At 57.3% G+C, this 20,932-nt stretch overlaps 1 protein-coding gene across 2 annotated transcripts in view; it reads right to left on the minus strand.

Moving 5' to 3' along the window:
* Nucleotides 1-20,932, minus strand: part of GABBR1 (gamma-aminobutyric acid type B receptor subunit 1) — a 61,459-nt gene that overhangs the window by 23,000 nt on the left and 17,527 nt on the right. For both annotated transcript variants that reach the window (XM_037913500.2, XM_037913499.2), the window contains exons 6-13: nt 16,572-16,592; nt 13,386-13,546; nt 10,456-10,590; nt 8,937-9,107; nt 8,174-8,275; nt 7,387-7,452; nt 5,483-5,674; nt 4,923-5,165 (exon numbers count right to left, since the gene is read on the minus strand). In XM_037913500.2, coding sequence (XP_037769428.1) covers nt 4,923-5,165; nt 5,483-5,674; nt 7,387-7,452; nt 8,174-8,275; nt 8,937-9,107; nt 10,456-10,590; nt 13,386-13,546; nt 16,572-16,592 — 1,091 coding nt within the window. The remainder of the gene's footprint in view (nt 1-4,922; nt 5,166-5,482; nt 5,675-7,386; nt 7,453-8,173; nt 8,276-8,936; nt 9,108-10,455; nt 10,591-13,385; nt 13,547-16,571; nt 16,593-20,932) is intronic.

The raw sequence follows: 20,932 nt of genomic DNA on the forward strand, positions 1-20,932 counted from the left end.
TGGAAAACAGCTGTCGGTACGGATGCAGCACCCCTCTGATCTCAGCTTGCTGGGCAGGTGTTAGGTGATCAGAGAGGGGAATTGTTTCCAGGGAGGAGCCAGCTCCTGTCTCAGGGAATAGATACACTAAAGGGTCATCTCCCTGCTCCTCCCAATGCCCACACACGGCCAAGACCATATTCCCCCTGTCATAATACGACTTAATCATATTAACGTGGTACACCCGGTGGCGGTGTGCCCAGTTAGACAGCTCCACCATATAGTTTACCTCATTTAGTTGCTTGACAACTTTGAAAGGGCCTTCCCAGGTGGCTTGTAGTTCGTTTTTTCTCACAGGAATGAGAACCATCACCTGGTCCCCGGTGGCATAGGCGCAGGCCTGCGCCGTGCAGTCATACTAGACCTTCTGCTTCCTCTGGGCTCTGGCCCATGAGCTCAGCAAGTCTTTCTCAGAAGGTCAAGATATACACCACCACTGATTCTCCATCGGGAGTAGCCTTCCCCTCCCATTTGTCTCTCATCAGGTCCAGGGGCCCCCTTATCCTTCTTCCATATAACAGTTCAAAAGGTGAAAATCCGGTAGACTTCTGGGGTACTTCCCTGTACGGGAACAGCAGGTGAGGTAAATCTTGTCCCCAATCCTGCGGGTGCTGGTTCATAAAGGTTTTCATCATCATCTTTAGAGTTCCATTGAACCTCTCCACCAGCCCATTGGACTGGGGGTGATATGCTGAGGCCCAGATGTGCCAGACCCCACATTTCTCCCACAAGCATCAGAGCAGGGCTGACATGAAGTTGGATCTCTGGTCTGTCAAGACTTCCTTGGGGAACACCACTTGGCTGAAAATGGTAAGGAGCGCATCTGCCACTGTGTCTGCTTCGATAGACGACAAGGCCACTGCCTTGCGGTAACAGGTAGCGAAATCTACCACCACCAGAATGTATTTCTTCCCCGACCGGGTCGTCTTGCTGAGAAGCCCCACTATGTCCACAGCCACCTTCTGAACAGGCTCCTCTATCATGGGCAAAGGTCTCAAAGCCGCTTTCCCCTTGTCCTGGGCCTACCCCACCGTCTGACAAGGGTCACAAGATCTGCAATACTGTTGGACAGTATTACTCCAGGCCAGTAAAAGTTTTGTAGCAGCCTCTGCCTGGTGCGCCAGATTCCCTGGTGTCCTGAGAGAGGGATGTCATGGGCCAGGTACAGTAGCTTGCGGTGATACTTCTGGGGGACCACCAGCTGCCTCCGGATCCCCCACAACTTCACATCCCCTGGGGGAGACCATTCTCGGTATAGGAATCCCTTCTCCCACAAAAACCCCTCCTGGCAGCCTTTCCCGCACTGAGGCCAGCCAGGTCCCTTAGCTTTTGCAAGGAGTGATCTTTCTGCAACTCGGCCTGGAATTCAGCAGCTGGGGAAGGTATGGGGCCCTGCTCTCTCTCACTGGCTGGGTCTGAAGCCTCAGCCCCTCTGAACTTTGTCCCTGGACACTCCCTCCCTACCAGGGTAGTGTCCTGACCCTCCGGTGAGGTACCCTCCCCAATGTCAGGGTGTAGTGCCCCTTGCCAGCTCTGGCTATGGATCACGACTAGGACGTTCTGAGGGTTGCTTGGCCAATCCTCTAGGTCAGCCCCCATCAACACCTCAGTGGGCAAATGATGGTGCACCCCCACATCCTTGGGGCCCTCCTTGGCCCTCCATTTCAGATGTACCCATGCCATGGGCACCTTGAATGGGGTCCCACTCACACCCATCAGGGTCAGGTAGGTATCGGGCACCACCCGATCTGGGGCCACCACCTTGGGCCGGGCCAGCGTCACCTCAGTGCCCATGTCCCAGTATCCACTGACCTTCCCCCGTCCACCTCCAGGGGAACAAGGCACTCGCTCCGCAGGGACAACCCCGAGCCCACCCTGTAAACTGAGAACCCTGCGTCCGGAGCATCAAGCCTCTCAGAGAAGTGGATCTGGGAAACTCCTCCTCCTGAGCAGTTGGTAAGCTGCCAGCCCCTACTGCCTGGGAAGCCTGCCTCTCCTCCGGCTGTGTCCCTACCCAGTTAACCCTGTGAGGGTTCGATTTGCTCAGTCTGTCCTTAAGCTTGGGGCACTGGAGCTGTATGTGGCCTCTCTGCCCACAGTAATAACAATGCACGTTCGGTTGGTCCCCTCGAGCCGGTCGGTTGGTCCTGATACCGGTTGTTCCCCTTGAGAGGGGGTTCTTCACATTCCCCCTTTGTGGGGTCCCGGGGTGACTCTCTCTCTGCACCGTGGTGGGCTTATTCTTTTGGGACTCCTCTGTTCCACCCCCTGACCGGTTGTCCACAAAATCGTTGGCCAGCTGCCCTGTGCTCTGCAGGTCCTCTGGCTTTTTGTCCTCAGGTCAGATGGGCAATGTTCATACAGGTGCTCCAGTACAACCAGTTTAACCATGTCCTCCTTAGTCTGGGCTCCATCTGCCCACTTGTTGACATAGCCATCCATTCGGAGGATCAGTTCCAGATATATGTCCTCAGGGGTTTTACACTGACTCTGGAACTTTTTCCAGTATGCCTCAAGAGTCATCCCAAACTTACGTAACAGGGCCTTTTTGAATAGTTCATAGTCCCCTGCCTCCACCCTTCCATTTGACTGTACATCCCTGCGGCTTTGAGGTCCAGTAAGGGGGTGAGAAACCGGAGCCTGTCTGTAGGGTCAACTCTGTGCAGCCCACAGGCCTTCTCAAAGGCCATCAGGAATTCATTTATGTCCTCCCCTTCCTTAAACTGGGACAGGATGTGCTTATCAAAGCTCCATGCAGTCCTGGGTCCCCCCTCACTCACTGCAGCAGGGGGCTCTCTGCTCCTCAGCTTTGCCAACTCCAGTTCATGCTGCCGCTGTTTCTCCCGATTCTCCAGCTCTTTCAGTTTTATCTCCCACTTCCATTCCAGCTGCCTCAGCTCCAGCTACGGGGAACTTGGCCGTGAGGATCCCCTGCTGGCCGCAGGGGTCACAGTGCCCCTGGGACTTGCCTGGTTGCTTCTAGCTCCTCCCCTAGCCATAGGTAGGAAGGGCCTCGGAGTGCCCTTGGCAGCAGTCTGACCACTCCCAGCTGGTACAGATACCAGTGCCAGCGCTGCATCTGCCGGGCTGCTTCCCTCAGGGACAGGGATCAGTTCCTCCTAGCGATCCTCCTCCTCCAGCTGGGCAATCAGCTGTGCTTTGATGCCTTTCCCTCTGCGAAGCCCCCTCTCCTTGTACAGCTCTAAAAGGTCCCTCTTAAGGAGATGGTTATACATCTCCCCGCTGTTCCCAAGTTGTTGTGGACTCGCAGGCTTGTGTGTTCTCAGCTCCCCACAGTTTCCCGGAAGAACCCCTACTGTGCCAGCCCTTTTCCAGCTCACCACCTCACTCCCAGGGTCAAGCCACAGACTCCTCTGCCCCTGAAACTGCTCACCGCAGTCCCCAGAGGGACCCCGTTACTGCAACAGTCCTTCTCGCTGGTCACACACTCCCAGGGGCTAAGCGTAGCTCCTCTGCCTCCTGAAACCACTCCTTTCTGAGCCTTCAGCACACCTGGTCCTCGTTAATCCCTCTTCATTTTGCTGCTCCCCAGTCACTTACTGCAGGAAGCGCCATCCATGAGACAAAGTACATCTCACCTCTGCCACCAGTTGTCACGGAGTGTGGGGGAGTCAGGGCCCTGCACCCCCCACTTCCTGCAGTTCACCGTGACTCTCAGTCACCCAATAAAACAGAAGGTTTATTAGATGACAGGAACACAGTCTAAAACAGAGCTTGTAGGTACAGAAAACAGGACCCCTCAGTCAGGTCCATCTTGGGGCAGGGTGCCCAGACCCAGGTTCTGGGCCTCCCCCAATCTCCCCAGCCAGCTCCAAACTGAAACACCTTCCTGCTGCCTCCACCAGCCACACCCCTGGCCCCTCCTCCAGCCTTTGTCCAGTTTCCCCCGGGGCAGAAGGTGTCACCTGGCCCCAACCCCCTCCTGGGCTCAGGTTACGAAGAGCAGCCGCCATCGCCATCGTTCATGCTGCCCAGCAAGTATCATCCCTCAGTGAAGTCACACCCTTATTTCCCATCACCATCGAGTATTGGTGCAGTACCCCAGGGAAACGGAGGCACGCCCCTTGTTAGCAGAAGACAATAAACTAATAAAACTCCCGTGCAACATTACCAGGTTAATACTGCCTACTCCGTCACAGGGGTTGGGTCAGGGGGCGCAGAGTCGGGGTGCGCAGGGCCAGGGGCAGAGGATCAGGGTAAGGAGGTGCGGGGGTCACTCACTGACACCCCCTCAAAAGTGGAGGAGTTGAGGGCACGGTAGATCTGGTTGGTGATGTGGTGGGCGTTAGGGGGTGCAGGGTCAGGGGGCCAGGTCGGGGTCGGCAGGGTCGGGGGTGCAGGGTCAGGGGGTGCGGGGGTCACTCACCGACATCCTCTCGAAGGCACAGGAGTTGAGGGAGCAGTAGATCTCGTCGGTGACAGGGCAGGCGTTTGGGACGGGGTCGCAGGGTCAGATCAGAAGTTGTGGGGTCGGGGTCAGGGGGTGCGGGGTCGGGGTCGCAGGGTCAGTGTTGCAGGATCAGGGGCACAGGGGGTCACTCACTGACACCCCCTCAAAGGCGGAGGAGTTGAGGGCCCGGTAGACTTCGTCGGTGATGGGGTGGGCGTTAGGGGGCGCGGGATGCGCATTAGGGGGTGTGGGGTCACGTGGGCTCAGGGTCGCATGGGGTCAGGGTCAAGAGACGCAGGGGTCACTCACCAACACCCGCTCAAAGGCAGAGGAGTTGAGGGCACGGTAGATCTTGTCGGTGGTGGGGTGGGCATTAGGGGGCGTGGGATGGGTGGCAGGGGGCATGGGGGTCCGGGATCAGGGGGTCGTAGGGTTGTGGTTGCACAGGGTCAGGGGCACAGGGGTCACTCACCGACACCCCCTCAAAGGCGGAGGAGTTAAGGGCGCGGTAGATCTCGTCGGTGATGTTCTTGTTGTTGTAGTTGAAGTCCTCCAGTCGCAGTCCCTTCTTCACCAGCTCGGCCGAGGTCTTGTTGAGCGCCAGGGCCAGGGCCCAGATGGCATCATAGGCCAGCGGCGCCTCCTGGAAACCCCCCGTCTCCTCCGGGTTCTTGCCCAGCCGCTTCTGCAGCTTCTCAATGAACTCCTGGGAGGTCTGCAGGGCCAGGGGGTGGGAACAGTGAGCCAGAGGAGCGGAAGTGATATGGGGGCCCATTGCCCCCTCCGTCTCTCTTCATCAGTCACCCCAGGTCTTCCTGTCCCACACTGACCCCCAGTCCCATTGCCCTCCTCCAAGGTCTTCTCTGATCCCCCTCTTCTTCCCAGTCTCTGCTGCCCCTCCACCCCAGCTCCCGTGCTCTCGCGTCCCCCTTTGCCCCCCCACCCCTCTAGTCCCTCATGCCCCGCAACTGCCCCCTCCTGTGTCGTCCCCACCCCTGGGCCTCCCAGGTGCCCGGGTCTCCCTGCCCTCACCATGTTGGAGATGCTGCGGGTGTTCTCAGGGTTCAGCATGACGATCTCGGTGGTGACATGCCCCTCCACCGCCTCCGCCATCTCTGCCTCTGTGCAGTTAATGGCGGGGTCCTTGATGCGAAACCAATTGTCGGCATACCAGCCAATCAGGAACCAGACGTACCGCTTCCCATACAGCTTCTCCTTGTACACCTGCAGGGAGGCACGTCCGAGAGACTGGCTCCCAGCTCAGACCAGCACGCAGCTCCATCCAGCCACCCAACCAACCCTCCATCCCCTACTTCCCCTCCATCCATCCATCTGTCCCCATGCGCCCCCCTCCATCCATCCATCCCCATGCGCCCCCTCTCCATCCATCCATCCCCATGCACCCCCCTCCATCCATCCATCCATTCGTCCCCATACGCCCCCTCTCCATCCATCCATCCTTCCCCATGCGCCCCCTCTCCATCCGTCCATCCATCCCCAGGCGCCCCCCTCTACCCATCCATCCCCATACACCCCCTCTCCATCCATCTATCCCCGCCCCCCCTCTGATCTAGCTAAGCTCTGTACCTCTGTGTTTGGATCCACCTGTCACTTTCCACACATCCCTTCCCCACCCCCCAGGCCTTGTTCACACACACACACATGCTGTCCATCTGTCTCTCTATGGTGGTAGTTATCTGTACAGCCCGCTAGGTGGACCGTTACACCGCTGTCAAGGGTCTGAGGTTAGTCTGGCTGTTCCCAGACTCCCGGATGGGGAAGGGAATCACCTCCACTGAGACAGGGCACTTGGAGACCAGTACAACTGGGCCAGGTGAGGGGCTGCGGAACTGTGACTGACCCAGTATCAAACCACCCCTAAGAGACACTATTACACATGGGCACTGACACCTGGCAGCGCAGCCTGGGTCCCTACAGCAGAGACATGCAGGCCACAGGCTGCGACAGCAGAAGTGGCACAGACAAGATCTCGGACTGGGGGGTGGCACTGGGGGTGTCATGGGAGGCCGTGGGGCTCCGCCCCACATCACCAGAGAGCCATGGAGACACTAGGGGGAGCCCCAGAGATGTTCGGGGAGCTGGGTGGGGAGCAAGAGAGAGAGCAGAGACAGATCTGGCTGGCTAGGCTCAGCAATCTCCTGTTGTGTGTGTTGTGTGGTGCGTGTGTTGTGCAGCGTCTGTGTTGTGGGAGGTGGGGCCTGTGCGTTGAGGGGCGTGGGGCGTTGTGAGGCGTGCGCGTTGTGGGGTGTGTGTGCGCTGTGGGGCACATGCACGCTGCGGGGGATGGGGCGTGTGCGCATGCACTGCAGGGGGTGGAGCATGCAGGCTGCAGGGCACGCACGCTTTGCAGGGTGTATGCATCTTGCGGGGCGTGCGTGTGTTGCGGGGCGTGGGGCTTGCGTGTGTTGCAGGGCTTGTGTGTGTTGTGGATGTGTGTAGGGATGTGGAGTGTCTCCCTGCAGTTATCTGGCACACAATGGGGCAGGAGGGGCGAGGCTGAGTCAGGGGCCCATCCCAGCAGGGCTTTGTGGGGCGGGTGCAGTGTCTCCCCAGGGAAGGGGGGACCCCTGACTTGGACCATACACAGCCCAGCAATTCTGGTGCTGGCCTCTGGGGGACTGGAGGGGACAGGGCCCCGGTGTCTGGTACTATGGGAGGTAGCCATCCTTGCTCCTCTGCCCCCCAGCTCCTCCCCAGACCTGGGGCATCCCCCAATGGCTGCACCCCAGCACTGAGCCTGACTCCCCCATCCCAGCTGCCCCCGCCCCAGTGCTGACCCCACCTCTTCCACCCTGGCTGCCCCCCAGTACTGAGTCCAGCCCAGCCCTGCTTCTCCCTTGGCTGCCCCCCTAGAACAGAGCCCGCCCCCCCCACCTGGCTGCCCCCCAGCATTTAACCCCGCCCCCAGGTCTCACCTCACAGAAGACCTTGCGTGCTTCGGTCTCGTAGAAGAGCCCCACGATGATGCGGGCATCCTGGCGCTGTGGGGACGGCCACCAAGGGGGGGGGGGGGAACTGTCACAACCCACGTGAACCAGGGGTAGACACGGTTACACCCCTGCTCTACCTCCAGACACTCCAGCACAGACCCCAACCCCATATACCCCCACAACAACTCACTACCGCTCACTCCACTCCCCAGCCCCTCACTCACCACTTGACAGGCGGTTGCCCATTTGCATACGTTTTCATATCTTTGCACGGCTCCAAGAGTTCCCCACCCCCATGTGAGGCTGTGATAACCCCCATGGGAGGAGGTTGTGGGAGGATGGAAGGTGTCCTATGGGTCCTGCTAAACCTGGGGGCACCCTGGGTCCCTGACCACTTTCCCCCCCTCCCTGATCCCCAGATCCCAGGGGAGCCCTGTTGTGTGTCTGGGTGCTGTTCCAGGGCAAACCAGCAGCAGATGGACAGATGGATGGACAGAGTGCCTGGCTGGGAGGGGGCGTGGGAAGCACAGGGGGGATGGGGAGCATATGGGGGTGGGGCAGGGTTTCCCACCAGGGAAGATAGGGAGAGCCCCCTACCTGCCCGGCCCAGCCCCAGGCACCCGCCAGCCACCGGCTCATCCTCCCCGTGCTCTGAGCTTCCCCCCCACTCCAGGCGCCCAAGCCCCCGCCATCTTACCCTTGGGTACCCCGCTCCAACCCTAGGCCCCTCCTCCCCCAGATCCCCCCAAGCCCCAGCTCGGGGGTCTCTCACCTTGAGGCTGCGGACGGGTGCGGCAGGGTCGGAGAAGAAGCTCTGGCGGAAGGTGATCTCGATGCCAGCCTCCTTCACCCGCTGGTCCAAGTCATCTAGGGTCTGGGAGGGGAGGGGGCATGGAGAAAGAGCAGAGAGGGTCAGGGAGAGCTGGGGAGCTAGCGGGAAAGGGCATATGAGGGAGAGCAGGAAGCTCTGGGGCATGGTGGGGACAGGGAGTGGGGGTCGGAAGGGAGCCGGGGGCACCGGGAGGGTACTGGGGGGGATGAGGGGCATTGGGCAGGGGGCACCGTGGGATCCAGGGTGGCTGTAGGAGTCAGAAGCACCGGGCACAGGAGTCTGGGGTGGTTGCGAGGTCAGGGGCGCTGTGTGGGTCACGGTGTTGTGGGGGTTGGGGGTCTGGGTCACTGTGGGAATCGGGAGGTGCTAGACTGGGGGCCCAGGGTGGCTGCAGGGGTCAGGGGTCCTATGCCCCGAGGGGGGCAGGGTGGATGTGGTGGGGTGGGGACCAGGATCTGGGGCACCGTGGGGGTCGGGGCCCGGTGCTTCATGGGGGTCAGGGAGGATGTTGGGGGCAGACTCCTGCGGCGATCAGTGGTCCAGGGCACCATGGGGGTCACGGAGGATGTGGGGGCAGATCCCTGTGAGGGTCAGGGGCCCGGGGTTCCATGGGGGTCTGGGAGGATGTGGGAGGCAGATCCCTGTGGGGGTCAGGGGCGCGGGGCTCCGTGGGGATCAGGGGGCCGGGGCGCTGCAGCCGTACCGAGGTGAAGACCTCCGTGGTCTGCTGGATGGTCGCGATCTTGGTCCAGCCCCACTTCTTGAAGAGCTGGACGCGCGTGGGGTTGTGCAGCGTGGCCGAGGGGTGGGTGCGGAAGAAGGTGGGGAAGCGCTGGCGATTGGAGAGCGCTGGGGAGCTGGAGCCATATGACAGCTATGGGGGGTAGGGGGTAGAGCTGGCTCAGGGCGGGCACCCCAGCACATGCCCCCACAACACCCCAATGCCCAGCCCTGCCACCCCAACACCCCCCAACCCACGCACCAACAATACCCTGACACCCAGTCCCCCCCACACACAATACCCCAACACCCAGCCCCTCACCCCAACAGTCCCCCAACACACCCACCCCAACACAATACCGCGATGCCCAGCCCCCTCCTCCAACAGTCCCCCAACACACCCACTCCAACACAATACCCCAACACCCAGTCCCCCACGCTAACACACTCACCACAACACACACCCACAATACCCCAACACCCAACCCCTCACCCAAACACTCCTCCAACACACCCACACCATATCCTGACACTTATCCCCCACAAAATACAATACATACAACATCTCCCACTCCAACACACACAACATCCCAAGACACGACTTCCTGTGATCAAGTGGGAATATTTCATAATGTTTTGCATGAATACAGTGTGTGCCTCAGTTTCCCCCATATGCTGCACAGTTGACTAGGTGGGGGGAAAAGTTCTTTACTCTTTGCAGAGATCCAGGGATGACTGACACCTGGCTGCCCCATGCCAGGAAGAGTCACAGAAGACAATTGCCTGGACATTCGGTACCTAGCGACTACCAACCATGGATGACCCTCCGCAGGAAGCCAACCAGGTTTGACCACCTGGAGAACAAAGGGCCGGAGGACAATGTTTGCCCGGGAACAAGCACAAAGGACAGAGGATGGGCCTGGTGGGGTTGCGGGAAGCGGGAGAAGTTTCTGGACAGGGCCAAAGAAGGGGTCGGAGGAGAGCTCTAGGCTCTGAACTGACCCAGATGGACCGTGCTGTTCTCTGTGCTACCCAAAGACTTGGTATGCTATGTTCCGGACATCTAACAACCCTCCTGCATTCACAACGCTGGTGGGGAGGCACTGCAGCTTAAGGACACCAGAGGTGCATAGCTCCCTTTGAGGGGAAGGAGTATCCCTCTGTCGGGGAGCCAATCCAGGTGGACTCGCCGCAGGGAGCTCACGGTGCAAGGCAGGGGTATTCCAGGCTCTGAGGTTCGGTGCCAGGAGGCGCTGAAGCCAAGGGGCTCACTCAGGGGAGAGAGAATGACCCTAAGGAGGCTGCTGCACTGAAGGGGTCCTCCCAGGGGCTGTTCCAGAGCTGTGTGAGATCCGTGAAACTTCCCCACACACACACCAACCCTCACACAACCACCACACTCACACATACGAACCCTTACAACCCTTCCCCGTGACGTCACCTCCCCTTGCCCCTTCACACCCCAGAGACGCAACTTTCACCAATCCCCCAGCCCCTCTCACCACGATGAGGTTCCACATGCGGGCGGCCTCGGCCACCAGAGTGGAGACGCTGCTGCAGCCGGGCATAAGGATGATCTTGATGGGGTCATTGTAGAGCAGTTCGTACAGGTACTTGGTGGCCTGACCTGGGTCGCACTGTGGGGCACAGACCCAACATCACGCCCATGGTATGCCCTACCCCAGCTCTAACCCTATACCCCACCACGCTGCTCCCACCGCCAGGATAGAACCCAGGAGTCCTGACTCCCAACTCACCCAGCTCTATACCAAGAGTCCTGACTCCCAGACTCCCCACTAGATCCCATTTCCCTCCCACAGCCAGATATACAACCCAGGAATCCTCCCCTGCTCTAATCCACTAGACCCCATTCCCTCCCCACCAGACCTGGGGATAGAACCCAGGAGTCCTGGCTCCAAGCCCCCCTGCTCTAACCACTAGACCCCACAGCCCTCCCAGAGCCAGGGATGGAACCCAGGAGTCCTGGCTCTCTGCCCCCCGCCCCAACTCCTCTCTGGACGTCACAGCCCATCCTCCCTATCCTGGCTGGACACCAGGAGGGGCCCATGAATTATTCAGGGCATGGCAGCTGTGGGAGAGATCAGTTTCCATGACAACCCCATCAGGAGGAGAAGCAGCTTGTGCTGCCATGGCAACCTGTCAGCCACAGGGAGCAGGGGACATGGGGGGGGCAGTTGGGGAGCTAAGTGGGAGCGGGGAGACACAGAGAGGTAAGGACACGAAGGCAGGGGAGATACTGAGACATGGGGACAGGCAGAGAGATCAGAGAGAGAAGGAGGTGGAGATAGATAGATAGATAGATAGATGCGTATAGGGAATAAAGCTGTCAGGGGACATCAGGTTTCACTCTCAATACTGTGCGTTTTGAGAAGGGAAGTTTTAGTTTCTTGGGAATTTTTTTTCCAAATGTCATTGAAATATTTGCTCCCCAGGGAACAAAAAGGGAGGAGAGGAAAGCAGCTCACCCACACCCTACCGAGATCCCACCTTTCCGAGCAGGGAATAGCAACAACCACCCCCTCCCACAGGAATATTCTGCAGACTTTCCCACTCCAGCCAATTCCTTGGGTACACTTTAGACAGCTCTCCAGGTGTCAGACACAAAGAGGGAGCATGGCTGGGGAGCATGAGGGGGCAGCGTGGGAGTCCTGGCTCCCATCCTCCCCATTCTAACCCACCAGACCCCACTCCCCTCCCACAGTCAGGGATAGAACCCAGGAGTCCTGGCTCCCATCCTCCCTGCTCTAACCCACAAGACACCACTCCCCTCCCAGAGGCAGGGATAGAACCCAGGAGTCCTGGCTCCCAGCCCCCTCCCCACTTCTAACCCACCAGATCCCACTCCCCTCCCCAAGTCAGGGATAGAACCCAGGTGTCCTGACTCCCAGCCCTTCTCTACCCCACTAGACCCCACTCCCCTCCTAAAGGCAGTCCCTGAAGAAGGGACTGGAAGAGAGGAGGTGGGTGTGAGGGATGGAGTGAGCAGGGATGAGTGTGCCAGGACAGAGTGACTCTGAGTGCCCCAGGGAACCAGGGAGTGGCCGTGCAAGAGAAGGCCTGAGCACCGAGTGCACAAAAAGCCAGTGAGTGTGCAACAAGCCAGGTGTACATGGAGTGGAGTGAGTGTGAACCAGAGCCAGCAAGGGCAGACCTGAGTGTGGGAGCACAGGAGAGTGTGAGAGGGGCAGGGTGAGTGCGGGAGGGGCAGCACAGGGGAATGTGGGAGGGATAGGGGAAGCGGGGGGAGGGGGGGGAGGCGCTGAAGCCAAGGGGCTCACCCAGGGGGGGCCGCAGCAAAGGGCGTGTGTGAAGGGGCAGGGTGAATGTGCCAAAGGCAGCTCAGGGAGTGTGAGAGGAGCAGGGTGAGTGTGCAAGAGGCAGCACAGGACAGTGTGAGAGGGGCAGGATGAGTGTGCAAGAGACACAGCACAGGGGTCATGCATCTTTCAGTGTCTCCCCTCCAGCCATTTGCCTCCCCAGCACAGCCCCCCCCCTCCACTTCTGGAATGCCGCCTCCTCCTCCCATTGCCCCTCCCTGGTGCCCCCCAGGCCCACCTCCCTCCTGATGGTGCCACCTGAGCCCTCCTCACCTTGCTGTTGGTACCCCACTGTCCGGTTCTGTACCCCTGGTATCCCATGTGCCCAGCCCAGTGCCCCTGAGCTCACCTTGATGTTGGTGCCCCCCATGCCCAGCCCCATGCCCTACCCCATTGGTGTCCCCCTTACCCCCCAGGTCCCTGTGCTGTCAGTACCCCGCATGACTAGCCCTCCGCTCCCTGTCGATGCCCCCCATTTGGTGCTCTGTGTGCCCAGCCCTGTTGGTGCCCCCTTGCTCCCTGTGCTGTTGGTGCCCCATATGCCCAGTGTCATCTGTGCTCCCAGCCCCACGCCCCCTATACTCAGCCCTGCATGTCCTGTGCCCAGTCCTGCACCCCCCAATACCCAGCCCCTTGCCCCCGCCAGTGCTCAACCCCCAAACCCATCCCTGTGGCCCCCACCGGTGCCCCCATGCCCAGCCCCTCAATCTTCATGCCCAGTCCCGTGCCCCCTGTGCCCAGCCCCGTGCCTCCCGCTGGTGCCCTCCAGGCCCAGCCCCGCACCCCTGCCGGTGCTTTGCACCCCCAGCCGGTACCCCCGTGCCCAGCTCCTTGACCCCCACAGGTGCCGAGTCTCGCGCCCCCCGCAGGAGCTCCCCGTGCCCAGCCGCACACCCCCATGCCCAGTCCAGCGCCCAGCCCCGTGCCTCCCGCCGGTGCCCTTCGTGCCCAGCCCCGCACCCGCGCCGGTGCCCCGCGCCCCCCGCAGGGGCCCCCCGTGCCCAGCCCCTCGCCCCCCACTGGTGCCGACCCCCGCTCCCCCTGCCGGCTCCCCCGGTGCCCAGCCCTGCGCCCCCCACAGGCGCCCCCCGCACCTTGCTGTCGTGGTGGATGAGGCGCAGCTCGTGGTCCGGCAGGATGTCCCGGCGGCGGTTCACGTCCTCCAGCGCCATGCGCACGGCGGGCAGACAGGCCTGGCCCCCCGGCCAGCCGCCGCTCATGGGGAAGAGCGCCCCGATGTGCACCGCCCGCCTGCCTGCGGCCAGCGGCCAGCCCGTCAGCAGCAGCAGCGGCAGCAGCGCGGCGGGGCGCATGGCCGGGCCGGGCCGGGCCGCTCAGGGCTGGGGCGCGCGGGGGGCGGCGGCGGCCCGGGGCCCGGCCATGGCGCGCGGCTCTGCGGCGGCGGGGGGACCGGCCGGGAGGGACGCGGCGCGGGGGCGGGGGGATGCGGTGATGCAGCGAGGGGGAGGGAGGCAGGGAGGGGAGGGGAGTGGGAGGAGCGAGGGAGGGAAGGGCGACGGATGGAGGGATGCAGGGAGGGGAGGGGTGGGGGAGGATGGAGGGATGCAGGGAGGGGGAGAATGGGAGAATGGAGCGGAAGGATGGAAGTATAGAGGGGAGGAGGGAGAGGATTCAGGGATGCAGGTATGGGAGGGGGAAGGATGGAGAGGTAGGGGAGGAGCAAAGGGAGGGAAGGGGGAGGGATGCAGGGATGGAAAGGGGAGGGAGAATATTGAGGGAGGGAAGGGGAAGGATGAGCGTGGGCAGGGGAGGAGAAGGGGAGGAGCGAGGGGAGGGGAGGATGGAAGAATACGGGGATGGGATGGGGAGAGGAAGAGGGATGGAGGGGAGAGGGGATGGAGAAATGAGAGGGGAGGGAAAGGATGGAGGGAGGGAGCTGGAAGGATGAGAGTGGGCAGGGGAGGGATGTGGGGGAGGGAAGGATACAGGGATGGGAGGGGGAGGGGAGGGGAGGGGAGGAGGAAGGATGAGAGTGGAGAGGAGAGGGACAGAGAGGGGAGGCGCTGGGAGGGGGAAGATGTAGGGGTAGGAAGGGAGGGTAGAGGGAAGAGAAGGAAGGAGGGGAGGAGCAAGGGAGGGGAGAGACTGAATGATGGTAGGATGGCGGTGTGGTGAAAAGCAACGGGGGAGTGGGGCAGGGGGGTTGGTGGGGGAGGGTGTGTTGTGGGGGAGGAGTGGAGGAAGCAGTTGGTGGGGGGTTGTGGGGGAGGGGCAGGGAGGGGGTTGAGTGGGGAAGAGGGCTGTCAGGGAGGGGCAGGGCAGAGGTTCCCTCCCACCATCCCCTGGCATTTGGCTGCATTCACACCCAGTGGGGCCACAGACCGGGGCAGGGATCCCCGCAGGGAGTGGGGGAGGGACAGTGTGGGGACACCCCCTCCCCAGATCAACACGCTCTAAGAGCAGCACCCTCCCCCTCCCACTCTTAGCCCAGGTAACAACCCACAGCTGCGCTCGGATGGACACCAGCAGGGGGATGCTTGGAGGGAAGGAGAACTTGGGGTGCGGCATACCCCAAAGACACATGACAGGAGCTCCCTGGGTGTGGAGGAGGGCAGCTCCCCTGCGGAGCAGGCGAGGGGCAGGGGGTGTGCACATGGCAGAGTGCTGGCCTCTACCCATCTCCCAGGGGTGTAGGGGCCATGGACGCTTGGAGCAGCAGGGGGTGCTCTTTACTCAGGCCTCACCCACCCCACTTCCTGCAGCGTCAGCTGGACCAGAGGACAGGTGGGTGTCTAGACAGAAGGAGGGCTAGCTAGCTAGAGAAATGGATGGAGGGAGAGAGCGAGATGGATGGGAGGGTGGATGGATGCTAGAAAAATGGATGGAGAGAGATGGCTAGATGGATGCGAGGGATGGATAAAGAAATATGGATGGATGGAGACAGGAGAATGAATGGGTGAACAGGTAGAGGGATGAACAGCTAGGGAAATGGATGGGTCAAAAGATGACCGGAAGTCCGGGTGGATGCAGGGATGAGCAGGTGGCTAGAGAGACAAGGGGATGGACCGACAGATGGACAGATAAATTGACAGATGGATAGACAGCAAGAAACAGAGTGACGGATGGATGGATGGATGAAAGGATAACGGGATGGGAAGGAGGGACAGAGTTGGGCAACAGGATGCACAGATAACAGGGATACACAGATAGCTGGGAAAATGAATAAGGAAATAGATAGGTAGATAGATAGATAGATAGATAGATATGCAGACTGCCCAGCTCCACCTGCCCTCACTCAGGCAGCAATGTGTGTGGGGGGGGGGTATGGGAGGGGGTAGGTTCCAGGCCCTTCGCCAGCCTGCACCATATGTGGATGTCTGCCACACACAAAAGGGGCTGAAGTTAACCGTAGCCAGGTCCCTTGGCAAAGATTGGCCCCGTGGTTTCTATCTCCCAGTTCCTGGACTCCACTGCCCATCCCCAGAGGGCTTGTGCAAGTCAGGACATGCAGGGTCTGCTGGAGAACCTCCCCCACCCCAAGGGGCATTCGGAGTGACCCAGATAAAAGTCAAATGAACATCCTGAGGTTGGGGCCCTGTCATGCCGGGTGCAACCCAGACACACAGTGACCGAGATCAGGGTCTTGTTGTGCTCGGCAATGCACTTGGAGTCATTCCCTGCCCTGTAGAGCCCATTTACAGATAGGGAAACTGAAGTACCAGCAGGGGAAGTCACTTTCTCTCATGTGGGGCCTGTAGCAGGGCTGCAAATGGAACCCAGGCATCCTGAGCCCCAGCCCGGTGGCTGATGCCCTCGAGCTGGCTGCCAGACTCCAGGAGAGAGGCATTTGGCTGCAGGTTTCAAGCGAGGCTCAGCATCGCCCTGATGGGTCGACTGGCAGGGCCGTTAAGACAGGGTGGGGAAAGGGAACGTGGGGCTCATCCTCCCCCAACCAGCAGCGTGGTACTGGCTATAGGATGGCCCCAGTAGTCCACCCCCGTGCCCGCACAATGAGCACGTAAGGGGAGAGAGCGCAGGGGAAGGAGCCAGTTGGCTCTGGAACCTGAGGGGGTCACCGATCTCTCTGGGGCGCTGGGAAGTGGGGGTCCCAGCCCCTGGTTCTGCAGCTGGCTGGGGGAACCAAGGAATGCAAATGCCCTGGAGTGACCAGTGCCAGGCTCAGAGCCTCGGGGTGCCTGGCATGGGCAGCAGGGGAGCTGCCCACAGGCCCAAGTGCATGGCTGAGAATGGGCAGAGCTCAGCACCTGCCCCGGGGGGTTGGGGAGATGGAGGAAGGGGACCTGTCAAGAGCCACTCACCTGTGGAGATGGGGCGTCGCACTGTGGGGGGAAGGAGAGAGGGGCTGAGACTGATGGGAGGGGGAGATGCCACAGGCACCCGCCCCCCCCCAGAGATGGCCCAGAGGACCCAGCCCCACCCATAGTCCTGCCCCGAGACACTGCCCATGGACTCTGGCCCACCCCAAAGACCCTGTCCCACACACCCTTCCACCCAGAGACACCCCTACACACGGATCCTGGCCCACTCCATGGACCCTGCTCTACATACCCCTCACCCCAGAGACCCCCACACACGGACCCTGGCCCACCCCACAGACCCTGCCCCCCCACAGCTCTTCCCAGAGACCCACACACACACAGACCCCGGCCCACCCCATGGACACTGCCCCATACACCCCTTATCCCAGAGACCCGCCTACACACAGACCCTGGCCCACCCCACAGATCCTGTCCCACACACCCCTCTCCCCAGAGACCCCCACACATAGACCTGGCCCACTCCATTGACCCTACCCAATGCACCTCTGTCCCCACAGACCCACACACATGGCTGCTGACCCACCCCACAGATCCTGCCCCCAGGACCAATCAGAGGGGGGGCCAGGAGGGTCAATTGGCCTGGGCCTCAAGCTCAAAGGGGGCCTCAAATGTAGACACTTGTTAATTTTTTGGCATTTGATAAGTTTCGCAGCTTATTTTTATGCACATCCCTATTGGACCAAAATGTGACACACTCTCTCAGCTTAGAGCTGCAAATTTAAGCAAATAAGAGATGTGATTTGGTAAAAGACATAATTTTTTGTTAACTGATATAGACTTTGTCATATTAAAGAGTTTAAAATGTTCATAAATATTAATAAAAATATATTGGTTCTGATGGCACAAGATTAGACCGTGATGAACATGTCCTCTCAGATCAGCTGATTATATAAACAAACCACTACTAGTGGCTGGTGCTGGATCATGTGCGTGTTGAAAGGTGGAGAATTGTTACATTTTAGTGTCTTTATAGTTTTACATCTAGTTGCCTAAGGAATTATTTATGTGTGAGAATTCCTCATTATTATCTTCATATAGTAGCTAAAAGAGGTGACTGGTTGGTTGGTTGGTTGAGCCCTAGCTCAGTAGCTTGGCCATCATCATAGGCTTTCGTAGTCTATAGGCCCAGATTCAAGGTGAAAATTTGTGACAGTCTTGTACAGTGAGTTTTGTGAGGGCACACATTTGAAATTTTTGTACATTATCCCACTGTCTGTATCCATGTCTGTGTTTACTATATACATGTCATCCCTTTGTCTTCAGCTCAGCTTGTTGTATTATACCTTGCATGCTTAAGTTTTGATTCAGTGATAAGGATAATAACTTGTCTGACTGTTTCATTTTGTGTTCTTAATTAGTATTTCTTCCTTTTAAGTCTTTTAAGCATTTGTGTACCATTCAGCATTTATGTACGTTTACAGTAGAAGATTTCAAGTGTAGATAAGATACTTATTTACAGCAGACTATTTCAGGTATGGATAGGCTACATATTGACCAGATAAATCACTATGAAGAGGAGATTTGAAAGTGGTGCAAGCAAGAGATGGTGAAAACAACTGAGTGACACAGCAGCTAAGAGCTCAAAGCCAATAACTTCATTTCTCAAATCACTGGAAAACACACCTTACCCAACAAACAATGCTACAGATAATGAAAACTCTGCAACTGCAATAGGTGTTATTTCAATGCCAATACCTGAACATGAAGACAGTAGTCAAGAAGGAGATGTGCCAGCAGTAACAGATGCAGCAGAAGATCCTGTGTACGATCAAGAAACTCAACAGCAACAGGAAGATGTAGATCTTATGCAGCAAGAGCAATTTCTGAGTACTACAGGTTTGACTATGACTGACATTGGAATTAGTGACAAGAGCAATGCTGCCCAAATGCAATCTTTTCTTCAAATTAGTTGTTTTGAAATTCCAAGTAACATTCCACAAGATGCTGATAATCATGCTTTCCCTACTCGTCTTCTGACAAAAACTCTTCCAAATAGTGAGACCTGCACAGGAGACTGGTTATGCTGGAGTACGGAAAAACAATCTCTGTACTGTGCACCCAGCTTCAGTTTGAACAAAAGTGCTGCAAATGCATTAGTTCTCTCTGATCAATCGGGATGGAGCATCAGCAGAGGTTGGAGGAAGTTGAAAGGCTGAATACCATCACATGAGAGTTCAATGTCACACAAAGAAAACTATGTTGCATGGAAATCAGCCAGCAGGGCAGTATCATCCGAAAGTTCAGTTGAGAATTTACTCTTGACTGAACTCTCTACAGAAACTAAAAACTGGAAAAAACTTCTTGAGCGCATCCTGAATGTCATCCTTTTTCTTTCTGAGCAGGGATTGGCTTTCTTTGGTTCCAGTCAAGGTATTGGTGATCATGCAAATGGAAACTTTCCAGGCATAGTTGAGCTTCTCAGCAAATATGACCCACTTTTATCAGAGCATGTTAAACGTGTTCAAGAATCGCAAGAGAGTCAAAAGCGCATGCAAGTCCATTATCTCTCCACACGCATACAAAATGAGTTTATTGAGCTATGTGGGTCATTTGTACAAACAACAATTTTGATGATATTCAAAATGCCAAGTATTTTCAATCATTGTTGATGCCACTCCAGATTGTTCTCTCAAGGAACAGATGACTATGGTTATTTGATATATTGAGATTGTAGACAGCTCAAAATTTTCAATTGAAGAAAGGTTTATTTTGTTTGATAATTTCACGAGAAAAACTGAAAAAAAAATTGCTGCTTGAGTACTAGCAATTCTAGAAGGTTTTAAGTTAGATTTTCAAGTCTGCACTGGTCAAGCCTATGACAAAGGATCTAATATGGCTGGGAAGTACAAAGGTGTACAAGCAGTTCTGCTTGAGCATACTTCAAACTGTATTTTCTCCAGCTGTAGAAACCACACACTAAACCTTGTAGGTGTTGACTGTGCTGAATCATGCAAGGAGGCAATTACTTTGGAACTGTTCAGCAAATGTACAATCTCCTCAGTAGCAGTCCACAGAGGTGGGAAATTCTGAAGCAATATCTTCCTGTTTCACTGAATGGGATGTCCAAAACTAGATGGTCTGCAAGGATGGATGGCATTCAGCGAGTTGCGCAGCATTTGAATTCAGTGAGAAAGGATTTAAATGAGCTTGAATCTCTCAATCTAACTGAACAAGCTCAAACTGAACTTCAGTCTATTCAGAAGCACATGTCCAAATTTGAATGCATTCTGGTGTCATCTTTGTGGAGGAAGCTACTTACAATGATCCACTAAACTAATCTGGTAATTGAAGCACGCAGTGCTGCACTTGATGTTGAGAGCGATAACATTATCAATGACATTCAACAGATTTGTGAACAATGGGATGTGATCCTGACAGAGTCCAGATTAGTAACACAGAATATTGGCATTTCATATGAGTTCTTCACCGATTGCAATTTATCTACTGAATCTGATGCCGAGAAGCATTATAGGGTCAATGTCTCCCTTGTCATCATTGACTCTATTCAATGAGGTCTTACATGTTGATTTGAGTCACTGCGACTAATTTGTACCTTTTTGGGTTTCTGTGGCAGTTCAACAGACTGAGTAATGAAGATCTACTTTCTGCAGCTGAACAATTTCAGCAACAGTACAACAAAGAAATCTCAAAAGATCTCAGTGACGAGGTCATCTTCCTCAGACGAGTATATTCCACGAACTTTAAATTGGATTGCTAGCCAAAGGAATTGCTTCAAGAAATACTCGAACCTGGAGTCTCTGGGGTGTTTCCTAATATCACAATTGCATTGCGTATTTTTGTCAGTTTGCCTGCATCATGGCTTCAGGTGAACTCACCTTCCACGTGTTGAAGCAGGTAAAGAACTACCACCGTTCAACTATGGGACAAGAGTGTTTCAATGGGCTCGCCATGCTTAATATCAACTGTGACATTACATGAGAGCTAGATTTTTCCTCAGTAATTAGTGCATTTGCACAGACAAAGGCTAGAAAAGCCTTTGTTAAATAAAAAAATGTTCCAAAATTATGTCTCATTCTTTTTTTGGTGCCTTATTTTGTTTTCATGTGTCATCATTTTTTATTTTTATTATGGCTAGGGGCCTCAAAAGCTGGAATTTGGCCAGGGTCTCTCTGGACCTCTGAGAGGGCCTGCCTGCCCCACACACCCCTCTCCCCACAGACCCACACACACAGACCCTGCCTCACCCCATGGACCCTGCTCCACACATCCCTCTCCCCAGAGACCCCCACATATGGACCCTGCCCCACACACCCCTCTCCCCACAAACCCCCACACATAGCCTCTGGGCTGCCAAATGGACTGCCCTACATACCCCTCAC

Source organism: Chelonia mydas, chromosome 14 (assembly GCF_015237465.2).
Source record: "Chelonia mydas isolate rCheMyd1 chromosome 14, rCheMyd1.pri.v2, whole genome shotgun sequence".
Taxonomy (NCBI): Eukaryota; Metazoa; Chordata; order Testudines; family Cheloniidae; genus Chelonia; species Chelonia mydas.